The sequence below is a fragment of the Antrostomus carolinensis genome, unplaced genomic scaffold (genome assembly GCF_000700745.2).
Source record: "Antrostomus carolinensis isolate BGI_N321 unplaced genomic scaffold, ASM70074v2 scaffold10099, whole genome shotgun sequence".
NCBI classification, from domain to species: domain Eukaryota; kingdom Metazoa; phylum Chordata; class Aves; order Caprimulgiformes; family Caprimulgidae; genus Antrostomus; species Antrostomus carolinensis.
The window spans coordinates 10,602-29,853 of record NW_010337848.1 but is presented as its reverse complement, the minus strand read 5'-3'; the positions used below and the strand labels follow the sequence as shown (position 1 = coordinate 29,853).

Genomic DNA, 19,252 nt, shown 5'->3' with positions numbered 1-19,252 from the left:
GAGGGGGAAGGCTGCGGGGTCGGGCGGGGGAGCGCCCGGCCGGCGGTTTCCTGGGCGGTGGGCGCTCTCAGAAGAAACGCGGGTGGCCGCCGGGGCACCTTCGAGAGCCCGGAGGAGCGCGACCCCTGAAGCGCTGGGTAACAACGATTTGACCTTTCAGTTAAGGGCGTGCGTTTCGCGGAGGAATGCGCTGAGCGGCGGAGACTCTGGTTCGTAGGGGGTTAATAGCCGTCTTGGCACCTAAAGCTAGATTTAGTAAGTGGTGAAGCATCTTCACAGCATGCTGGTTTGGAAGTGGAGCAAGTCAGCTGAGGTTGGTGGTACTTTGAGCTTACTTTGAGCCCTAAGAAAAGGGCACAGGTGCGGTCTTTTGTTGTATTGCATACACATAGGCATGCCACGTAGATGACAAGGTCTTTTGAGTTTTCTCTAGGTGGGTCACGGCTTCTTCCAGCCTCTTTGGCTAGTGCATATATATATGGTGTAAAACTGCATCGGAAAAAGTGTGAAGCTGTTTTGTAGTCCTGAAACTATTTATACCTGGAAGGTATTATAAAGGTATAAATAATACAGCTATTTATACCTGGGAAAGGAGGTCATGTGACCACCAGCAGGCAAGCAGAATTTTGCTTGTTTACTTTCTCCAGCTCTTGGTTTACTTTGATGCCAGAAACTTTATTTAACTAGGCAAAGACAGCTGTCAGATGCAGTTGTCATACTAGTGGAACATAAGTTTGCTACTTTCAGTTTGAGATTTCTTAATTAAAAGAACTTTTTCCCTGTACACTATAATGAAATTGCTTGTGGTGTTCTTGACTTCTCACAAGCCTCAGCAGTCCAGTATCTTTTACTGTGACTGTTCCAGAATAGGAAGACAGCAATCTAGAGATAACACTAAAATATCTCCAGATGCCATATACAGTGCATCTACTAAATTTAATTTTGGGGAGGACAAGTGCAGTATTCGTATGTGCCCTCAATTCATAGCAGATTACCGTGTTCCACTTTTATTGCCCTTAGGAATCAAGGATTTGGTGACTGTTCAGTTTTTCTACTAACCTTGCTTTGCAGAGGTTAACCAGCAGTCAAGGTGAAGTATTTTTATTCCTAACTTCTGCAGTTCATGGCAGAGAGTTAGCATTGTTTGCCTTTGGGAGGCTCAGAAGTCTTGCTATAATTTTATACAAAGGATTTATGTTTTTGAAAGGCGTAGTCTGTGCAATAGAACATATTCAACAGCTTTAAAGTTGTTAATTTTATTTCTATTGGAAGATTAAGACTGGGCATAAACTGACTTCAGCAATGCTCTTTAGATTCTGGGTTGAAGGGCCTGTGTTACACATGTTGTTGCCAGTTAGTACTCAGTGTCAGATTTCATACACAATTTAAGCAGTGCTGACTGCCCTGTTTTGGAAACTCCTTCTAAAGATAGGAATACAGACTTTAAATGGCTACTGCCAATACTTCAGGGATTTTTATTGTTCTGTTTGACAAAAGTATTATGAGAGTAGGATCTGTTAATTTTGGAATTAGCATCAGAATTACGCAAATTCTGAAAAAGTGGGGCTCTTCTGCTGGAGTCCAGGAAGCAATATGCTATGTTATTTGCCAGAAGTGTTTAGCAGATAAGAACTTGGTCTTATTCTGCATATCCTTGTTAGTGCTCAGAGCTTGGTAATAAAGGGCTTTTTTAGATTGTCAAATTGAAACTGGTCATAACCTGCACATGCAGCGTAGTGCCCAACAAGTACATTATTTCTCAGCATTAGTATGATGACACTTTTTCTTTTCTTACAAGTTCATAATGATGTTACTTAGCAGTACAACTGCAGCATTGAATGGTATAATAACATCCATATAACCTTCTTTAAGAATGCTGATATCACTTGGTGGGGGCAGGGTGTGCAGACATACTTTAATTCTATAACCCTGTAATTGATTTTGGTGACATGCCAGCTCCTAATGCAGTTCTTGATTTCATTTACAGCATCAAGATGACTCAGGAGACAAACCAGACCCCAGGGCCCATGCTGTGTAGTACAGGATGTGGATTTTATGGAAATCCTAGGACAAATGGGATGTGTTCCGTTTGCTATAAAGAGCATCTTCAGCGACAGCAGAATAGTGGTAGAATCAGCCCAATGGGTAAGGGTGTGTGGTGTTTGTTTTGTTGGGTTTTGTTTTTTTTTATTTTGCTACTTTTAAAATAAATCCCATAAGATGATGAGGAATCCCAGAATACTTTTCAGGAGAACTTCTGAAAGCTGTGTACTAAAACAGTTAATATCAAAGAGAATACAACTTTAAATCACAGTAAAGATAAAAATACATTTCTGTGTAATGTGTTCTGCTCTGCTTGGCGTTCAGCCCTAACTTGATTTCCCACTTAGCCTCCTCTGTTAGCGTGTTCTTATACAATCTTTGTATTTTGGTTGCTAACAGTGTAGGCTGTCTTTAAGTAAGAAGTAATATGCAGTAGCAGTGAAGATCATATGCAGTTTGTAGCTGTATGTGAGTCTATTTGACTAACATATATTCTACCATTTGCTCACAACTAACTTGTCAAATTCTTGTTATATAGGAACAGCCAGTGGTTCAAACAGTCCTACCTCAGACTCTGCATCTGTACAGAGAGCAGACACTAGCTTAAACAACTGTGAAGGTGCTGCTGGCAGCACATCTGAAAAATCAAGGTAAGATGAAGTTACTCTTTTGAGGTTTGAATGAGCTGCGAGTGTGCAGCAAGTTCAAGGCCTGCAGCAGTCCTGCCCTATTGTGGTGAGTTTCTGCAGAGGAAAAAGGGACGCTCTACCTAACAGTGCTTTATGAATACATGTAAATGAAAACAGACTAAAATATTTTATTTTGGACTGCTACATTTAAAAGGAGGGTTTTGATTTATCTGGATAAATATTTGCTACAGGTTTGCCTGTTTTTCTTTTAGGGAAACTAAAACAGAATAAAAAATGTGTTTTGAAGATAGTAGAAGGAATAGAGGATGGAGGTCAGGAATGTGTATCAGTAGTAATCGAACAGGTAGTTTATTAATGGGTCTGGGCAGTTTAAGCTTCTATGCTGAATGCAAAACTATCGTAAATTATGTGTTTCACTGTACTTAAACAGAAATGTGCCTGTTGCCGCTTTGCCTGTAACGCAGCAAATGACAGAAATGAGTATTTCAAGAGAGGAAAAAGTAACACCGAAAACAGAGACTGAGCCAGGTATGTTTGCAGAGTAACACTGGGTACAACTGATGACTTAAGGGAAGCTGGTGGTTTGTTTACTTCCTAAGTAGACGTTTCCTGTTGTGGTGTTGGTCTGGATGTACCATTAAGATGATTGTTAAGGATGCTTTTCAAGCACTTCCTCATCAGAATCCAGGAAAAGGACTACTGCCACAACAGATGCACGTTCAATGTTAGTAAAAAAATATAGACTCCAGTTGAGGTGGTTTTGGCTCCCAAACCTTCATTTTTAAAAATAAGGAACTCCAGAATTACATTTGGGCAAGGTACTCAGTTTTGAGGTCAAAATGTTGAGATTTTCCTGTATTATCTAGCAGTGCAATTCCTGCTGACTCTTGATAGTCAAAATGGCTTGTTGCATTTGGAGGATTGAGTTCTTAATAAATTCCATTCCACAGAGGAGTGAGGCTGGTTCTTGAACTAATTGAGTAATCATAATAGCTGGGTGTGAATTTTCAATTTAAAAGTTTTATTCTAGTACTGGAAGGTTTTAGCTGTAGGAGTTAGTGTTTCTTGGAGGAGGCAGGCAGTCTTCTTACCTAGAAGCAGGAAGTGATTGAATTCATATCACTTGTTTTGTACTTAAACATATACACACTTTTAAAATTTATTTTAACAGTTCTGAAACAGTTGTAAAACACTAAAAGCTGATGTTTAGTAGGAAGTCTGTTCACTGAAGCTGAAGATAATTCATTTTTTTCAGTTTTGAAGACAGTGAGATGAAAATTGCAGAAGATGCTACTCAGCACTGTATAGAAGTGACCTTTATTTTGATATATCTTTGCCAGCAAAGGCTGCTCTAACACCTGATATTTAATTTTTCAGTATTTGTACAGATGATTTTACCATTTGCAGTTAGTCACACTAAGTCAGGATTCTGTGACATGAGCTGGTACAGTTATACAATCTACTGGGTTTTTCATTATGTATAGACTGAGAGATTTTTGCAAGTATTAGCTTCCTCTAACTGATGTCATCTGAAGAGGCTTTCTGTATGTAACTGAAATAATTTAGATTTTGCTACAATAGGTTATAAACCTATCTTGCCTTGTTATGAATTCCTACCTGATATGTGGCAAGCAGGAAAGAGGAATAAAATGGTAGCAGTGGTGAAGTAGTGGGTGACTTTATTCTTATTAGAACTGCCAGTAGGAATATGTCATTTTGACAGGTGTGAAGAACAGTCTTCAGTTATTGTTGACATACTGCCTGTTTTCCAGGTACTATGGATCAGCTGTGTGATAGGTAGTGTCACCCAGCACTCTATTAATTAGAATATGGGGAGAAAAAAATCAAGAAGCACCTCAAGATACTTATGCATTGTAAATCTCACAGGTTGAAACTAGTAAAAGCTGTCACAATCTTATGTAGATATCACTCGAAAAACTACTAGAGAACTTAAATGTGTCTGAAAAAACTTGTGGAATAAAACTGCCTTCCTGAGTACGTAGCTGTACATTCCTGAGGCAGCCTCAGCCGCTGTAGTGCCCGAGTTCCCTTTTCAGTGCTACAGTTTGGCACAGATTGTAGACACCAGAGAATAGTGTCCTTATATACTGTGCTTAGGGTTCGTGGGATGTCTGAAATACAGAAAGTGTTGGCTGTATTCAGTGATACATTGATCTCTGTCTTGCAGGCAAGAGAAACTGGCTTAGACTTTTGTCCTGGTTTTGCTAGAATACAGTAGATTTTCTTCTCAGCAGCTAAAATAGCCGTGTTTGGTTTTCAGCATAGGATTTGTTGTAAGAATGTTGATAATGTACTAATGTTTTTAGTTGCTGCTGGAGGTCCAAGGACTTTGTGTTTTGCTAATCTGCAAGTGCAAAGGACTAGGAGGGAGGAAACACAGTAATTAGCAGAATTGGCATTTGAATATGTCAGTGAGATACTCTGTATCGTATCACATCCAGTATATTTTGGAGGGTTGACCAGAAAGCTGGGGATTCTCTCGGGGATCACTCAGGCTCACTCTTCTCAGGATTACGGTTTCGGGACTGTCTGGGCTCCAGGATCGCTGGCTGGAGACAGGTTGGGCATCGGTCAGTGGGTGGTGAGCAGTTGCACTGTGCATCACTCATATATTCTTTTATTACTGTTGTTATTATTAGTTTATTTTAATTAGTGAATTGTTTTTGTCTCGACTCGTGAGTGTTCTCACTTCTACCTTTCTGTTTCTCTCCCCTGTTCTGTGGAGGGAGAGTGAGCAAGTGGCTGTGTTTGGCTGTTAGCCAAAGGAGTGAAACCACCACAGTTTTTTTAGAAAAATCCCTCTTGTGTCTGGACTAGTTGCATTTTTCTCCTCTCACAAGGTGGAACTGAAACAATGGCAAATAATTCGCATCGCCTCATAACAACAAACCTAATAGTTTATGAGGTGTAATTCTCTAAGGCAATGCCACAGTCATGGAGTTGTTGATGAAAACACAGTCTAGTGGTAAGCACAGTCTGACCCTAGCAGCTGAATGTCATAACCAGCTATCAAATAGTAGCAGATCATGGAGAAACAATGTAGCCTTCAAGCACAGTAGCTTGTTCTCCTTTTAACATCTTCAACAGCATGAATTAACATTCTCCTCTGACAGATATTCATTAGCAAGTTAAATTTTGGATATTTCGCTTACAAGCCATGAAGTTAAATATAGAATTGCATCTGGTCAACTGATTTTTTTTTTTTTTAGCAGTCTGTAGCATGAAATGATACTTGTTTGCTGTTGGAATTGAAGCAACTGACTTGAGGTGGTGCAATTGAGAACAAGGAGACAATGAAGATTAACAGGCTTATTTTTCTTGTTTGTAGTTCCCCTACACCACCTTCGCACAGGTTGAGGTTGCAACCTGGATTCTCATTTAGAGAGTGGTGCTGAAACTAGTAATTGTATCTTAACATTTGAAGGAAGAAAGGCATGAGGAGTGAAACTAACCTAGTTGATCTAATGTGCTGTGTTTTCTTGAAACTTGTAATTTCTTAGTTTAACTTGCTGTTTCATGCAATTCGATAACTGAACAGTGGTGTTTGTTCAGTGTAGTTGTGTGTCTGAGCTGCTCATAAGTCAGAGAAATATAAAGGCCTTTATGTCCAAACTCAAATTCTTGAGTGGACACTACTTAAAAAATACAAGAAAGAGACTTGAGTTATATAGTGACTACTAAAAATAAACTTTGAAAAGAAATATATTTTAAAAATCATATTGTTTCAAGTTACAGCCTGTTTTTAGCATTTTCTTGTGCTTTTGTAGGTCTTGTGCTGAATGATGAGCCTCCAGTCAGGTCTGTCAGTGTTTCCAGACATAATTAGTATAAACATGTGCATCTGAGGCTTCAGGGGGTTGTTGTTGTTGTTGTTTTGGGGTTTTTTTGTTTTGCTTTTAGACCCAGTAAAAGATCTGTTTTAGGGAGCAGTGTCATTAGCTATCACTTTGTGAAGCCACAACTGCAGAGTAGCACTGTTTATAAAGACAGACAGAAACTGAACTGGTTATGGTCTTGTGTAAATTACATATTTAAAACTACCCAAATACTGTTAACTTAATAATTAATCCACATTGTGGCCTATCTTGTGTAAATGCTATATTTAAAAATAACCAGTACTGTTAACTTATTGTATAATTACTCGACGTTGTAGCCTACCTTTTCTGTTCCTGAATTAATCAGCTTCAGAAGACAGCAGGCAGTGGTGGTGGGCTCACTTGTTTCTTGGCTTTCTACCAAGCCAATATGATTAGAGTTATTTTACAGCTATCCTGCATTCAGGTTGATACCCTGTTATGAGTTAGCCTCAATTATGTTGTAGACAGAACCAGTGTATTTTATCTCTGTGTAGGGTGTGTTGCAGATAGTATTGTGAGTAAGATGCTGAGTAGACAGCTAGCATATGAGACGTGGTAGGCTCAAGATGGTAACAACATGATAGTCCTTAGATCTTGATGCAATGCTTGCCTTGTTAATTCTTATTTGTTTTCACACATGGCTATAGTATTTTAACCATGTTGCTATCTGTAGACAGTTCATTTGTGGCTGTTGGTAAAGTTATCTGATATAGCACTTCTGTCTTGTGTTGAAAATAATAAGCTCATCTTCATGTTTCCCATATCTGCTGTAGCTTCAGTAGATGCCCTTGATTGAAACAATTCTGAAATGGAACAGGTAGTCTTTTCTAAGCCCTGAAGCTGTCCACCTTGAAAAATAAGACTGGGGACCCAGTTGGTGGTCCTGTGCTTGTTGGTGGTAGGGTGCTATTATTATTTTAACAGGGGTATACCACAGACATAAAGTCTTCATGGTGACCAAATTAAACCATATTTTTATGTGATACTGGAAATGGGGGATCTTTACATTGTATTAATGTAACAATAAAGTTATTCAATACACCTCTTAGAGTTGGGCATATGAGGTGAGTTGCATGGTGCAGAACACTTCTTTTCTTTGGCTTGAAATTAATCATGATGGGAAGTTTATTCTGCAGCTTTTCATCATGGGCATCTGGGTTGGTGTAGCAATTGTTCCTGAAGAATAAAGTATTTATGCTCAGGAAGCTTGATAAAGCATAGTAAGTACTGTCCATCTTTTCAGACTAAAATTTTGTATACAAGTCCATTGTGTTAACATGCAATATAAAGACTGCACAGTCACTAGTACAGCTTTGTCCCCTGGTAGTGCAGAAGTGCAGTCTAATGTCTTCCCGATTACTTTTGACTTGACCTTTTTTCTTGTTTGTTTTATTTGTCCAGTTCTTCCATGATGGGAGTTGGGCGTTAGCTGCATCAAGTTAGATGCTTAAATCAATTTTATTTTTTCTTTTAACACTTTCAAGACTTTCCTCTACTGATATGCTTACCAGTTACTAGTACTGTGAATGTCATGCAGTTTAAGCTGTTTGGATCTTATTTTTGGTTAATTTTTGTTTAATCAGAGTAGCTTCTAAAAACTTCTTGGTGTTACTTTGGTAGTGTTTTCTGGTCACTTTTGATATGGCAACAAAAAGTAATACTGCTTCATTTCATCACGTTTTTTTCAACTTAGACACCGGAGTCATTCCTTTCCAGTGTGAAATATCAGTGGGGAAAATACTTACAGTAGGCATGCTCTTTTGCGAAAACCATGCTGGTTTATATAAGGAAAAACTACTGTTAGTTTTGAAAATGCAGTTCTTGGAGTGTTTTTTAATTTTGAATGGCAGTCCTCACGTAGTCACTGTGGCTTAATACTTTGGGATCTGAGGAGTGTTTTGTTTTCCAGTTTGTAGGGCCTTTCTGCATGCATATAGGTTGAGTAGCTGTCATGCTGTGGCACATGGCTAGCTTTTCTCATCAGTGGCCTTGCTGTTCCCATATGCCTTTTGTAAAGATGCATCTTATGTTAAGACTACATGTGAAGGAAATTTTCCCACATTCGTGATGCAGTGCCTGTATTTGTGGGTTTTTCTGGGCACCTCTCCAATACGAAGATTATGTTAGTCTTTATTATCCTAGCAGATTGGTGATGGTCTTCCTTGTACATGATGGTAGTGCATATTACAGTACCTACACATAACAATGTCAGACCAAAATAATTAAAAAAGGCCTGCCCAGATCTGATAATCCATTGCTTCTAAGTTTTTGGCATTGTTATAAGAGAACTGGTCTGATAAAATTCAGGTGAAGTAAACCTGATCGAGTAACCTCTTGAGCCAAAGATTGCGAAGGGAGAAGTGGCCAGGGTGGTGGAGAGGGGTACATGCCAACAGAAACTGTTAAAGTGATAGAGAAAACCTGTTTTACTGGTGAGAGGTTTGCTTCTTCCAAACACTTGCTGAGGAAGCAGGTCTACAGGTACCAGTAACCACTATTTTTGAGCTTTCAGTATTTGTTCAGTTATTCATTCTATGGTGATCATACAGCAATCACTTGGAGAATTTTGATGATTAGCCCTGTGTGATTTCTAGCATAAAATGAATTTAATAAACTGAGGACTGGCATTGTACTTGCCCGATTGTATTTGGCTTCTGTGCTAAAGGAAACCTTTTGTGACAAGCAGTTGTCAGGATAGTATCTGATGAAATTATATTGGCTGCTGATGTCGTGGCAGAACAAAATTTACAGTATCTTTCATCTGAGCCACAGGCTGATGAAAAAGGGGTTTTGTTCTGAGCTTTAAGTAAGGGGCAGGGTAGGCAGCTTTGCCTCTGTCCTGGCCATTACTCAAAAGCACATTTATGAAGGCTTAACATGATAAAAACTCATTTTCAGACTTAACTCTGCTGGTGGAAAAGAATAGGAGAATCCTTTAGAGAGTAATAAATTGACCATTTTCATTTGTATTTAGGGGGGCTACGTCCTGTATTGTTTTGGGACCTTTTAGTGCCCATTATTGCATGTTGTGTGCTGCTTTTCCTTCTTAGGATGTGTTCTAGTTGTGGGGAAGGGTCCTGGTCAGCAGCCCTTTCAGGAAATGTGCCTCTACAGTTTCTTAGGACCACTTTATAGTTCCTGGGCTGCCAGTTGTCATAGTTTCTTCGTGCAAAGGAGGAAATATACCTGTAGTAGTTGGTAACATTTTCCCTTAGATGGATTTGTTCAGTGTCCTTTGTGGTAGAGTGATCTACTAGGCTATCTCTTTGCCTTGGTGATTCCTGGGAAACTGCTGTTTCCACTTTTGCTTCCTAATTGGCATGTTAGGCAGTGATAAAGGCTGTTCCTCTTCTTGTTTTCATTTTCTCTTAGTGCATCATGTGAGTGGCTTTAATTATTTAGGTCATTGTTGATTTGCCCCTTCTGCATTTTTCTGCTGCATCTGAATGAAATGGCATGTGTGTTTCCAGGGCTTGTATTTATAGGTTGGTTCTGGTGCAGATGAAGCTTACCCCTTAAGCTCTACACTAAATTGCAAAGTCCATGAGCGTTTCTGGTTCCTCTTTTTCATCTGCCATGGCTTAACAATAAGCATTTTATTTTTAAACAAGTTAGCAATATAACAAATCTGAAAGGAGTTTTGTATGCTTTTTGGGAAGAGTTTGGTCTTTTTTTCTTTTTTCTTTTTTTTAAGGCCATAGATGATGGCTGTTTGCCAAGGTGCATAATACCCCACAAGTTTACACTGTTCTTAATATCACTGGTTTTTAACATGGTTTTGGTCACAGCCTCTCAAATAGATTAACCGATACTGAGCACTGCTTTCCTTGGGATTTAAAGAGGATCATATCTGTTCTTGGGATTTAGAGGATCATATCTGTTCATGTAGAAAATGTTAATCATCAAGACAAAAAAAATTACGTTCTCAAAAACCAAAAGCGGCAGTAGAAATTACCCCAAAAGTACAAATAGCAGTAGTCAACACAACTGTTTCTTCATGTCCAGAAAAAATCCACTTTTCACAGCACATGGCACTTACTGATCCAAAAGAATCTCAACTAACAAATCCTATTTATGTTTATAAAGTTGATTACAAATAGGTCCTTAAAGCTTATGTACTCCATTTATTTTGGAATGTGTTTTGTAGTTTGTTGTATTTTAGAACAACAGATGTCATCTTACAGCTGGGAATGTTTAGGAAAACTTGTACCAGGAGCAGGTCTGAAAGTTATGTACAAACACACCTCACTCAGCTTTGCTCTGTTGCAGTTTGGCTCTAAAGAGGATATTTTTTTTTAAAAGGAAGTTTATTTGATTTAAAAAAAACCCCAAACTTTAAAACAAAGTTAACAGATTAAAAAAAAAATTCATGAAAGGACAGATTTTTATCCTTCAGAGAATTTAAGTAAAAGGTGACTCAGGTTTGCGTGAAGGTGTTCATGACAGAAGCAGTTGAAAAATTACTCATTTTGACTATACCTGCTTGAACACTAAAGCTAAATACAGCACAAATATACAGATCTTAAATATAAATCTGTGCTTTGTTCTTGAAATTAGTGAAAGTGTCAAAAACTTGAGGGTTCTTCTGAACTGTGCATGTTTTGTATCTGTGTTCTGAATCTCTCACAGAATTGGTGGCTTGCTAGCTGCTCTCTTGGTGAACTCTTAGGCATCTGACTTCATAAGTACAGTGGCAGAGTAACCCAGTACTCTGATAGTAGTAACACATCACTCAATTTCATTTGTTTCTAAAAGAGTTCCTGTTAGTTGCATTCTCTACAAGTATTCCCTCTGTTCAGCAACTTTAGCCATGACAGTTGTTATTGTTTTAGATCAAATGTTACTTGATCATGTGATTCTTTTACATACTAAATGTGTACATGGAACTTCTGGAGTGCTTTCCAAGCCCTTAACACCTATATATACCTGTACAGGTGTAACGAATAAATGCCTTATTTTCCAGCTGGTGGAACTGTGGGGAAAGTCCAGTTGTCTTCTTGTCTCGGTTTTCATCTGGGACAGAGCCAAAAGCGAAGAGCAGAATACCTAAAAATCCCTATTTCTGATTTACATTTTCCTAGACTAGTCTATGTAGTACTTTAGACAACAAACATGAGGGTCTTGGTAGGGAAAATGAATCCTTCAGAAATACATACATGCTACTGAATAGCTAGTGAAGTCAAGAAAAGGTAATTTAACCTTTATTTCCTTTGCCTGCTTTAACAGTTGTTACTCAACCAAGCCCATCAGTTTCTCAGCCTAGTACTTCGCAGAGTGAAGAGAGAGCTCCTGAACTGCCCAAACCAAAGAAGAACAGGTGTTTCATGTGCAGAAAGAAGGTTGGCCTTACAGGTATGAGAACACGTTGTCAATTTTGAAGAGATCTGTATAATTGGTTGCCTCTTGCTAGATTAAACTTGATGAACTACCTGTACCATTAAATGTACTTGCTTCTTCAGAATCTAAATAACTTAGTACAGCTGTTCTTTTTTCTTACTCTCTATGTCAGAGCAGGCGAACATACCTGCTTTGTAGTGACTAAGCCCTTAATTTACAACTTAATTAAATATGAAGCTTCCTAGTGATGTTGCTTCTTTTTCTACGTACAGGATTTGACTGCAGATGTGGAAACTTATTTTGCGGACTTCACCGTTATTCTGACAAGCATAACTGTCCGTATGATTACAAAGCAGAAGCTGCAGCAAAAATCAGGAAAGAGAATCCAGTAGTGGTGGCTGAAAAAATACAGAGAATATAAGTTAACCTGCTTGTGAAAAGACTGACTGACTTTTTGTTTTGTTTCTAATAAATCCTAGGAAAACACAAAAGAGCAGGTGCATGGCCATTTTCCTTTGTTCTCCAAAGTTTTGCTTTTAGTCTTGTCTGTCTTAATGATATTTCAGAATGTTTGGGTGTTTGTTACAGGCAGAATTGGATAGGTACAGCCCTTGAAAATATATATGCCCTCCCCAGAATATACTTTGATCAGAAAACTGCACAGGAATACACATGCACAGAGGACAGACTGTAGTTCACATGTGCCAAACAGATGTATGCTATCTGCATGGTTGCAGCAGATCTGCCTTTTGAGATGTGTTTGAGGTATGTAATCTTTGGCTAGTGTTGTGTGACTGTTTTGGAGAAAGATACCTCAAAAAGATTGGTAGTCTACTTCTGTCATTTAAAATCTCATTCTAATTTTAATTTCCACACTGCATTGTTTTCCAGCAGAATGTAAGCTATGTAGAGGGGTCCACCATCCCAGTAAGATGAGTGTTGGTGCCATGTTTGGTAAAGTCACTTACCAATTGCACTGAGAAGAAATGGGGGGAAAAGAAAAAAAAAAAAAAGATAAGAGAACGGTTTTGGAAAAGATTACATTAACTTTAGAATCATGAAAATAGGTTCCCAAAGGAGATGTCCTGCTAGGAACTTATGAACTGGCCTGCAACAGAGTTATCTGCTTTTCCTTGCATAGCTAAAAATGTTGTGTAGCACAATATTGTACGACTGATTTACAAAAAAAAAGTTACAAGTGTTTTTAGACATACCACAGCAGCTCTATCAAGCAACACATGTCTTGAGTAAGTTGCTGAAGTATTAGAGCAGTTTGTTATTCATATACTTCTTATGTTCTGTGTGTTCTGAGTTCAAAAGAATATTAGGAGTTAATTTTTCCTAGTTTGAAATGAAACAGTTGCACCATTCTGCATGGAAAATCATACCCAATATGGCTGCTGTAGACTCAAGTGGTAGCTGGAACCACTCTTGGAGGGCTGCTTCATCATTTTTAATTGTACTTGGGTGTAGGACTGTAGTGTTCTTGGGTGTATTGCATGGGCTGCATTATCTACAGCATTGTACAATAACAACTCTAGAAAAGGCAGTATACTTCACTGATGCTTGTCTGGTAATATCACTTCTGTGTTATAATGGAAGGGGTTTTTGTGATGTATGAAACTTGTGTTTTTTATATAAACAAGTACAGTTTAGACTAGTGTTGTGGTAATGCCTGTTCTCATCTGTAAATAGTATGTATGTACACAAGGCAATACTTCTGAATTTCTGATTTTTATTGCAGTCTTGGTTTTCACTATTAAAAGCATCAGGTTTTTGCTTCTAACTTTGTTCTTTGGAGTTATTAGATATGCAAACATGTACAGATAGTTCATATTTATGTATTGCACATAATCATGCTACCCAGCATCTATGCTATATTGTATTATGTAAATAATAAAATTGTGTACAGAAGGAAATACTTCCTTTTGTGGTAGTTCATTGGTTTTAGCTACTGCTGTAATCAGAAGGTGACCTTGTAGAGGTTGAAGTGCGAAGTTATTACTAAGTTCTTACAGTTGTCGTCTTTATGCTTAAGCCTGCCTATATCCTTATTTCTTATTTGGATATATCAACTTCTTTTAAGACAACTTGAATCAGCAGCTGGAATACGGATAACTGCTTGATGGCCTGACAAAAATGCCAGCAAACAACAGTGTCTGTAAAGGGAGCAAAGGAAAGCATTAGCAGTGAACTTCAAAGGTTTTTTCTTTTGCCTACAAAACTTATTTCCAGTGGATCTGTTACAATAGAGCCTAATACAGCCAGTGCACTGACTATGCTGTTCTGTCCACATCTTCAGCAGCACACCTGGGCAGAGTTTTTGTCAGGGTCAGCATCCAAAGACAGATGTTAAATATGACAGATTTATCCTTCCCACTGAGAAGGAGAAGGCCAGAACACAGCTCATTTTGCCTTGGAGGAAGACATCTTCGCTGCTGGACAATGCATAGAAATTGCTTATATCAGAAATGGATAATGTGCATCCCACCAGTCAGCTGGTACTCACGTGAGAAGTTAATTACTACAGCCACTGTACCTACCTCCAAAAAGGGAATAGCGGCATGCTCTGGGACTTCATTTTCCAGGATGAGTTTTGTGACTTAATCATGGAACTGCTTTAAAGCATCTAAATTACCATTTTTCTACCTTTTGTATCCACTGCAGCATAAAATACTTTTCTCTATTTTTTCCTTTTTCCTTTGTACCCTGAGAATGCCATGTAACTGGATATCTGAGAAGAATGTGTCTGTTTTTTCTACTGTCATGGCTAGAATGTTTGAGGACAGGTAAGAGTACAGATATTGGTGGTTAATGATTGTGACCATTGTTCAGATGAAAGCAAAGCCTGTACTTGGGTAGAATTTTTGAAATAATTGATCTGAGTAAATCTGTGGAGGAAAGTATGGAATGAAAAATCCCTCATTGTCCTATAAAATCATGAACTCTTAATATACGTGAATTGCCCACAAGTGGGATATGAGCCTGTACTAAAAAATCTGCAAGCTCCCCTGAGCTTTGTTCTTTTAATAATGAATCATTCAGGACCCTTAATTCTGTTGAGGCTTACTAAACACTTAAAGGAGAGAAAGGCTGTTTTGAAAAGAACAGGTAGAGACAAAGTGTATGGTGGGGGGTATTTAAACTTAGGTACAAACACTGTGGTACACCTTCCTTGTCAAAGAGTAAGAATGTAGGTGCAGAGTCAGATCCCACTCCACGCCACCCAACTTGGACACTGGCATACTTCAAAATGAATGGCTAACTCCCATAGCACTGCCAGGCAGTCAGTTTTAATACAGTGGTATTAAAATGCTTTGAGAAGAGTCTGTTTTCTGTAACGTTGAAACACAAGCCATTCGTAAAGCTGCTGTCATTTGCTCTTTCAGTTTGAAGTGACAAACAGCTACAAATAGTTCACCCATCCTCCAAGAAAGAAACATGATTGCTTCACATGACACCAGTCCTCATTTAACATTTGGCTGTTAGGCTGAGATGTTCTGAACTTAAACATAAACAAGCTGTTCTGGGAAGAGTCTGCCTCTGTCCCAAACAAGCTTACCAGATGATGGGGACTTTTTTTAGTTAGGGAACAAAAAGGAACATGCAAACAAATGAGTTAGTGAAAGCAGCTAGGTGAGTAAAAACTGGTAATTTTCAATCTGTTAAATACTTGCCTAGCTAATATGGCCTTGGAATACTATGTTCCACAGGATTCTGAGCAAACTTGGGTAGCTGTTGGTGTTGAACCTGAAATTTGGAGTATAACTGTTTCCCGCCTGTTGCTATAAGGCTGATGAAGCTGCCAGATGACTTGGTTGTGGTGTATAAGGATGCCATGGGGTTGAGAAGCCCTGACTATCTTCCTGGTACTTAGACCTTTGAAAATGTTCTTCTGGTAATCAATTATTCTGTCAAGTGTTTTGGAGGGTCATTATTCACAAGTCTAAGGGCATGTCTTAGACACTTGCTTGTATTTGTTGTGTCTCTTAGTCACTCAGAGAATACTTAATAAGGATTTTACTCTGGTGTCTATAATGAGTCAAAAAGCATGTCAGTTTCTTGGCGTTCCTAAGCAGCTCTACAATATCACCTGATGCGTTTGCTTGGAGGAAATGTGCAGCAAATAAGGAAATAGGCTTGTTTCAGGTATCCAGGTGTGTTAAGCAGAAGTGATTCAGTAAGAAAAGAAAATTTGCTCTCTGTATAGATGCCTGATTTACATGTTTGTTTTCTTAGTTTTTCAGCCAGCCAAACAACAAAAATGTATTTTCTCACAAATGACCTATTGCTGACTCCCTTGATCTTTTTCATAATTAAAACATCCTGGAAGTTTGAAGAACTGTGCTCTGATTCAGGAGACACAAAGGGCTCTAGCAGTACACCTGAAAGTACCTGGATGCCATTAGAATTAATATATGACAAACCCGAGCAGTTAACTGAGGGGAACAGTTAGAAAGCCTGAGCTGGATAAATAATGAGAGTGACTACCTGTAGAAATATTAAAACACAGTTCAGGAGCAAAGTCCTTTCTATGAGTGAAGTGAGGATTAGTTACCACTACAGTGAGGTCAATATCTAACAGAAGAGTTTTACATGCCATTTCACAGCCCTGAGTTACCCCTTAATCTACTGTAAACACTTCAGCTTTTAAATTATCCATTGTGATATTAATTTAGTGATGGCCAAAAAAGAAGAAACAGGGTTGGTGTTTTGTTTGGGTTAGTTGGTTTTTGGGTTTTTTTGGTTTTTTTTGCTAGACTGAAAAAAACACAAGGGACCATGCTTGAAAGGGCACATCAGCACACTGAAACTGAACTAAGGAATTAAGAACCAGATTTCTGACTGGTAAAGAATTGAATTCAGCAAAAGCAGCAAGTCTTGGCATGTGGGATGTGACATAGCTGAGTATCATCAGCCTGTGATTTAAATGGAATAAAAATAGAGGTGTAAAACTGTTAAAAGATGGCAGTACTTAAATAAATGCAAGAATCAACACCTACAATGGCAACCCAAAACACTGTGGCTTGATGGCTTATTTGTGTAGATACAAATCTGTACCATTTAAAAAAAAAAAAAAAAAAAGTGTTGATTATTGAAATTACTAGAGTCACAGTTGTGTCTCATTCTTGCCTTTTGTGCTGGATGGTAAGATGTAGATGACAGATTTTTTTAATTTTTTTTTAGTGCTGGTTTAATTTTAGTGTGTATTTCTCTCCTGTAAGCTTGTGGCCAGTATCGTAGCAATGTTGGAAGTTGTTTCTTGTGTGAATGTTACTTTGGCTCAAACCGCCTAAGTTAGACCTGTATCTTTACTAAACCTTGTAGTCCTAGCTTTTTTCACCCTGCATCCACAACCAGCTCACAGCATTTATTCCCAAGTAGCAATAAGCCTGGTTGTCACAAACTGAGATTTATTATAGAGAGAAAATAAAAAATAATTAGGATAATTATATCTACTTTTGCTCCTGAGTACAAGCATGCAGGGTAGAATATATTATGCAATTAGTCCTGACCCAAGGCAGGTTAAGTCTTGCACTTAGCTGACTGTATGGGCAACTGAGAGGGCTATAAGGTGAAGTGCCTCCCTCTCTGCAGACATTTCACATGTCTATGATTGCAGCATGATGTTATTTTTAATCAATACACAGGTGACAGCATTTCTCAATTATGTTACTGTGGTTGTTGAGCATGTCCTTACTTTGTTTTGTTTGGGTTTTTTTAATTGTTGTGCATGTATTATTCTTTTATTTGAATGTGTATAGGGGGTTGTATGTATCAAGGAATTTTATATATAAAATATAAAGTTCCTTCATCTTTTTCATTTTTCTTCCAGTAACGTACTGTATCTCAAAGGATTCAACTGAACACAAACTTGATGTTTGCAACGTCATATACTGCAGTTATAAAGTGGCCATCTCTGTATAAGACCAGCCCAAGTACCAGTGTAAGAAGACAGTCCCTAATGATAGACCAGGGACATGTTTGCAAAATGAACCACCAAGGCTGTGTTGCTCTTGAACAATGTTTAAATCCACGTAAAGAGTTAGAGTCACTGACTGCACAATAGCCAAATGTACTTAACTAATTGGACACAAGACACCTTTAGCTGCCCACCACTTTACTGGCTAGGCTACTTTAAAATGCAGCTGCATCTGAACTGGTTTTGCTCTCCCCCATACTCAGAGCCAGCCAGCCTCACCATGATTTGGTTTACTGTTAGGGAAAAATCAATGGGTTTAAAATGCTTTGTTTGGGGGTTTTATTCAGTGTTTGAGGTCGTTTTGATAGGGCTGTGAGCACTGTTGATGGTAAGTCACTTTTAACCTGCTCTTCCTGGTTCACGTGTTTCCAGGTCCTTCTGATAGTACAATAGTGAAATCAATATAAATGGAGGAACGTGACCTAAAGGATAATGTGAAGCTACAATTCAGTATGGGGCCTGGCTCACAGCAGAACTTTTCTCTTCTTTCATCTTCATTTCCCCACTGCAACCATACGTATCTCAGTCCCTTTATCCAGTGACTGAAGTGTCATTAAAAGGTAGCCAGGTGTTTTTAGACATGTGTGTTTGGACTTCTCTTTGCTGGTTGATTCTGTTTTCAGATTTCATTGTCAGTGGTCTTTACATGTAGTTAATGTATTTTGTATTCTGAAAGCATTTTGGTGGTGACATTTATCAGCTTGTTGGTGTACTCTTGTGAGAGAGGTGTTAGAAGCACAAGGTGTTTGCCAAGCTACTGCATGGCAAACATGTAGGTGGAGAAACGCCTTCTACAGCTCAGACCTTTCATCTTTAGAGACCTAGAGTGCCCCTCTCTAATATTTTTGCCTGATTGGTGATTTTGCAAAATAGCAATACAAGATGAAGTCCCACTGTGAATCTTCACTTGTAATATCACTGAGATTGTAGGACAGATCTGAGGAAAATAAAAGCAATTTAATTCACTGTTCCTCATTCCGGCTCATCTACTCTTTACCATAGTGTACCTTTATATTTATATTATTTAAAATCCACCCAACCTGTCTTGTTTGCAGATGAGAATTTTCCTTGAGTGGACAACATTTTTGCTGTAGATTTGAAGTTTACTTTAGGAGGTCAGCAAGAAGTTGGGCACATGATGAATATGCCTTGAGTTCCCAAGGGAGCCTGTGAAATAGATTGTACACAGGACCATTTGACTTTGATAATGCTTCTGGGAGACCAGGTCAGACTAGGTTTAAACAGGATTAGGCTAAAGTAGATTTTCCGTAGTTATATTTTAAGTAGCATGGGACTTATGAGGGGAAAGTAGATTTATGACCCTGGAAAAATCTTGATCCCTTTCAGTCTGGTTACAGTCT

At 38.5% G+C, this 19,252-nt stretch overlaps 1 protein-coding gene across 1 annotated transcript; it reads left to right on the top strand.

Annotated features, from left to right (window-relative positions):
- Positions 1-1,989: 1,989 nt before the first annotated feature.
- ZFAND5 (zinc finger AN1-type containing 5) lies at positions 1,990-12,715 on the top strand. The gene is made up of 5 exons (XM_010175309.1): positions 1,990-2,145; positions 2,582-2,693; positions 3,124-3,221; positions 11,798-11,923; positions 12,181-12,715. Exons 1-5 carry the CDS (start codon positions 1,995-1,997, stop codon positions 12,327-12,329), a joined length of 636 nt encoding a protein of 211 aa, XP_010173611.1. The 5' UTR covers positions 1,990-1,994; the 3' UTR covers positions 12,330-12,715.
- Positions 12,716-19,252: the final 6,537 nt, after the last annotated feature.

What these genes read in the sequence shown, in the direction of transcription:
- ZFAND5 (XM_010175309.1), top strand. Translation starts at nt 1,995, where the DNA reads ATGACTCAGGAGACAAACCAGACCCCAGGGCCCATGCTGTGTAGTACA. An exon ending in TGGTAGAATCAGCCCAATGG is followed by an intron (nt 2,146 to 2,581) that starts GTAAGGGTGTGT and finishes CTTGTTATATAG; the next exon opens with GAACAGCCAGTGGTTCAAAC. An exon ending in AAAGAAGGTTGGCCTTACAG is followed by an intron (nt 11,924 to 12,180) that starts GTATGAGAACAC and finishes TTCTACGTACAG; the next exon opens with GATTTGACTGCAGATGTGGA.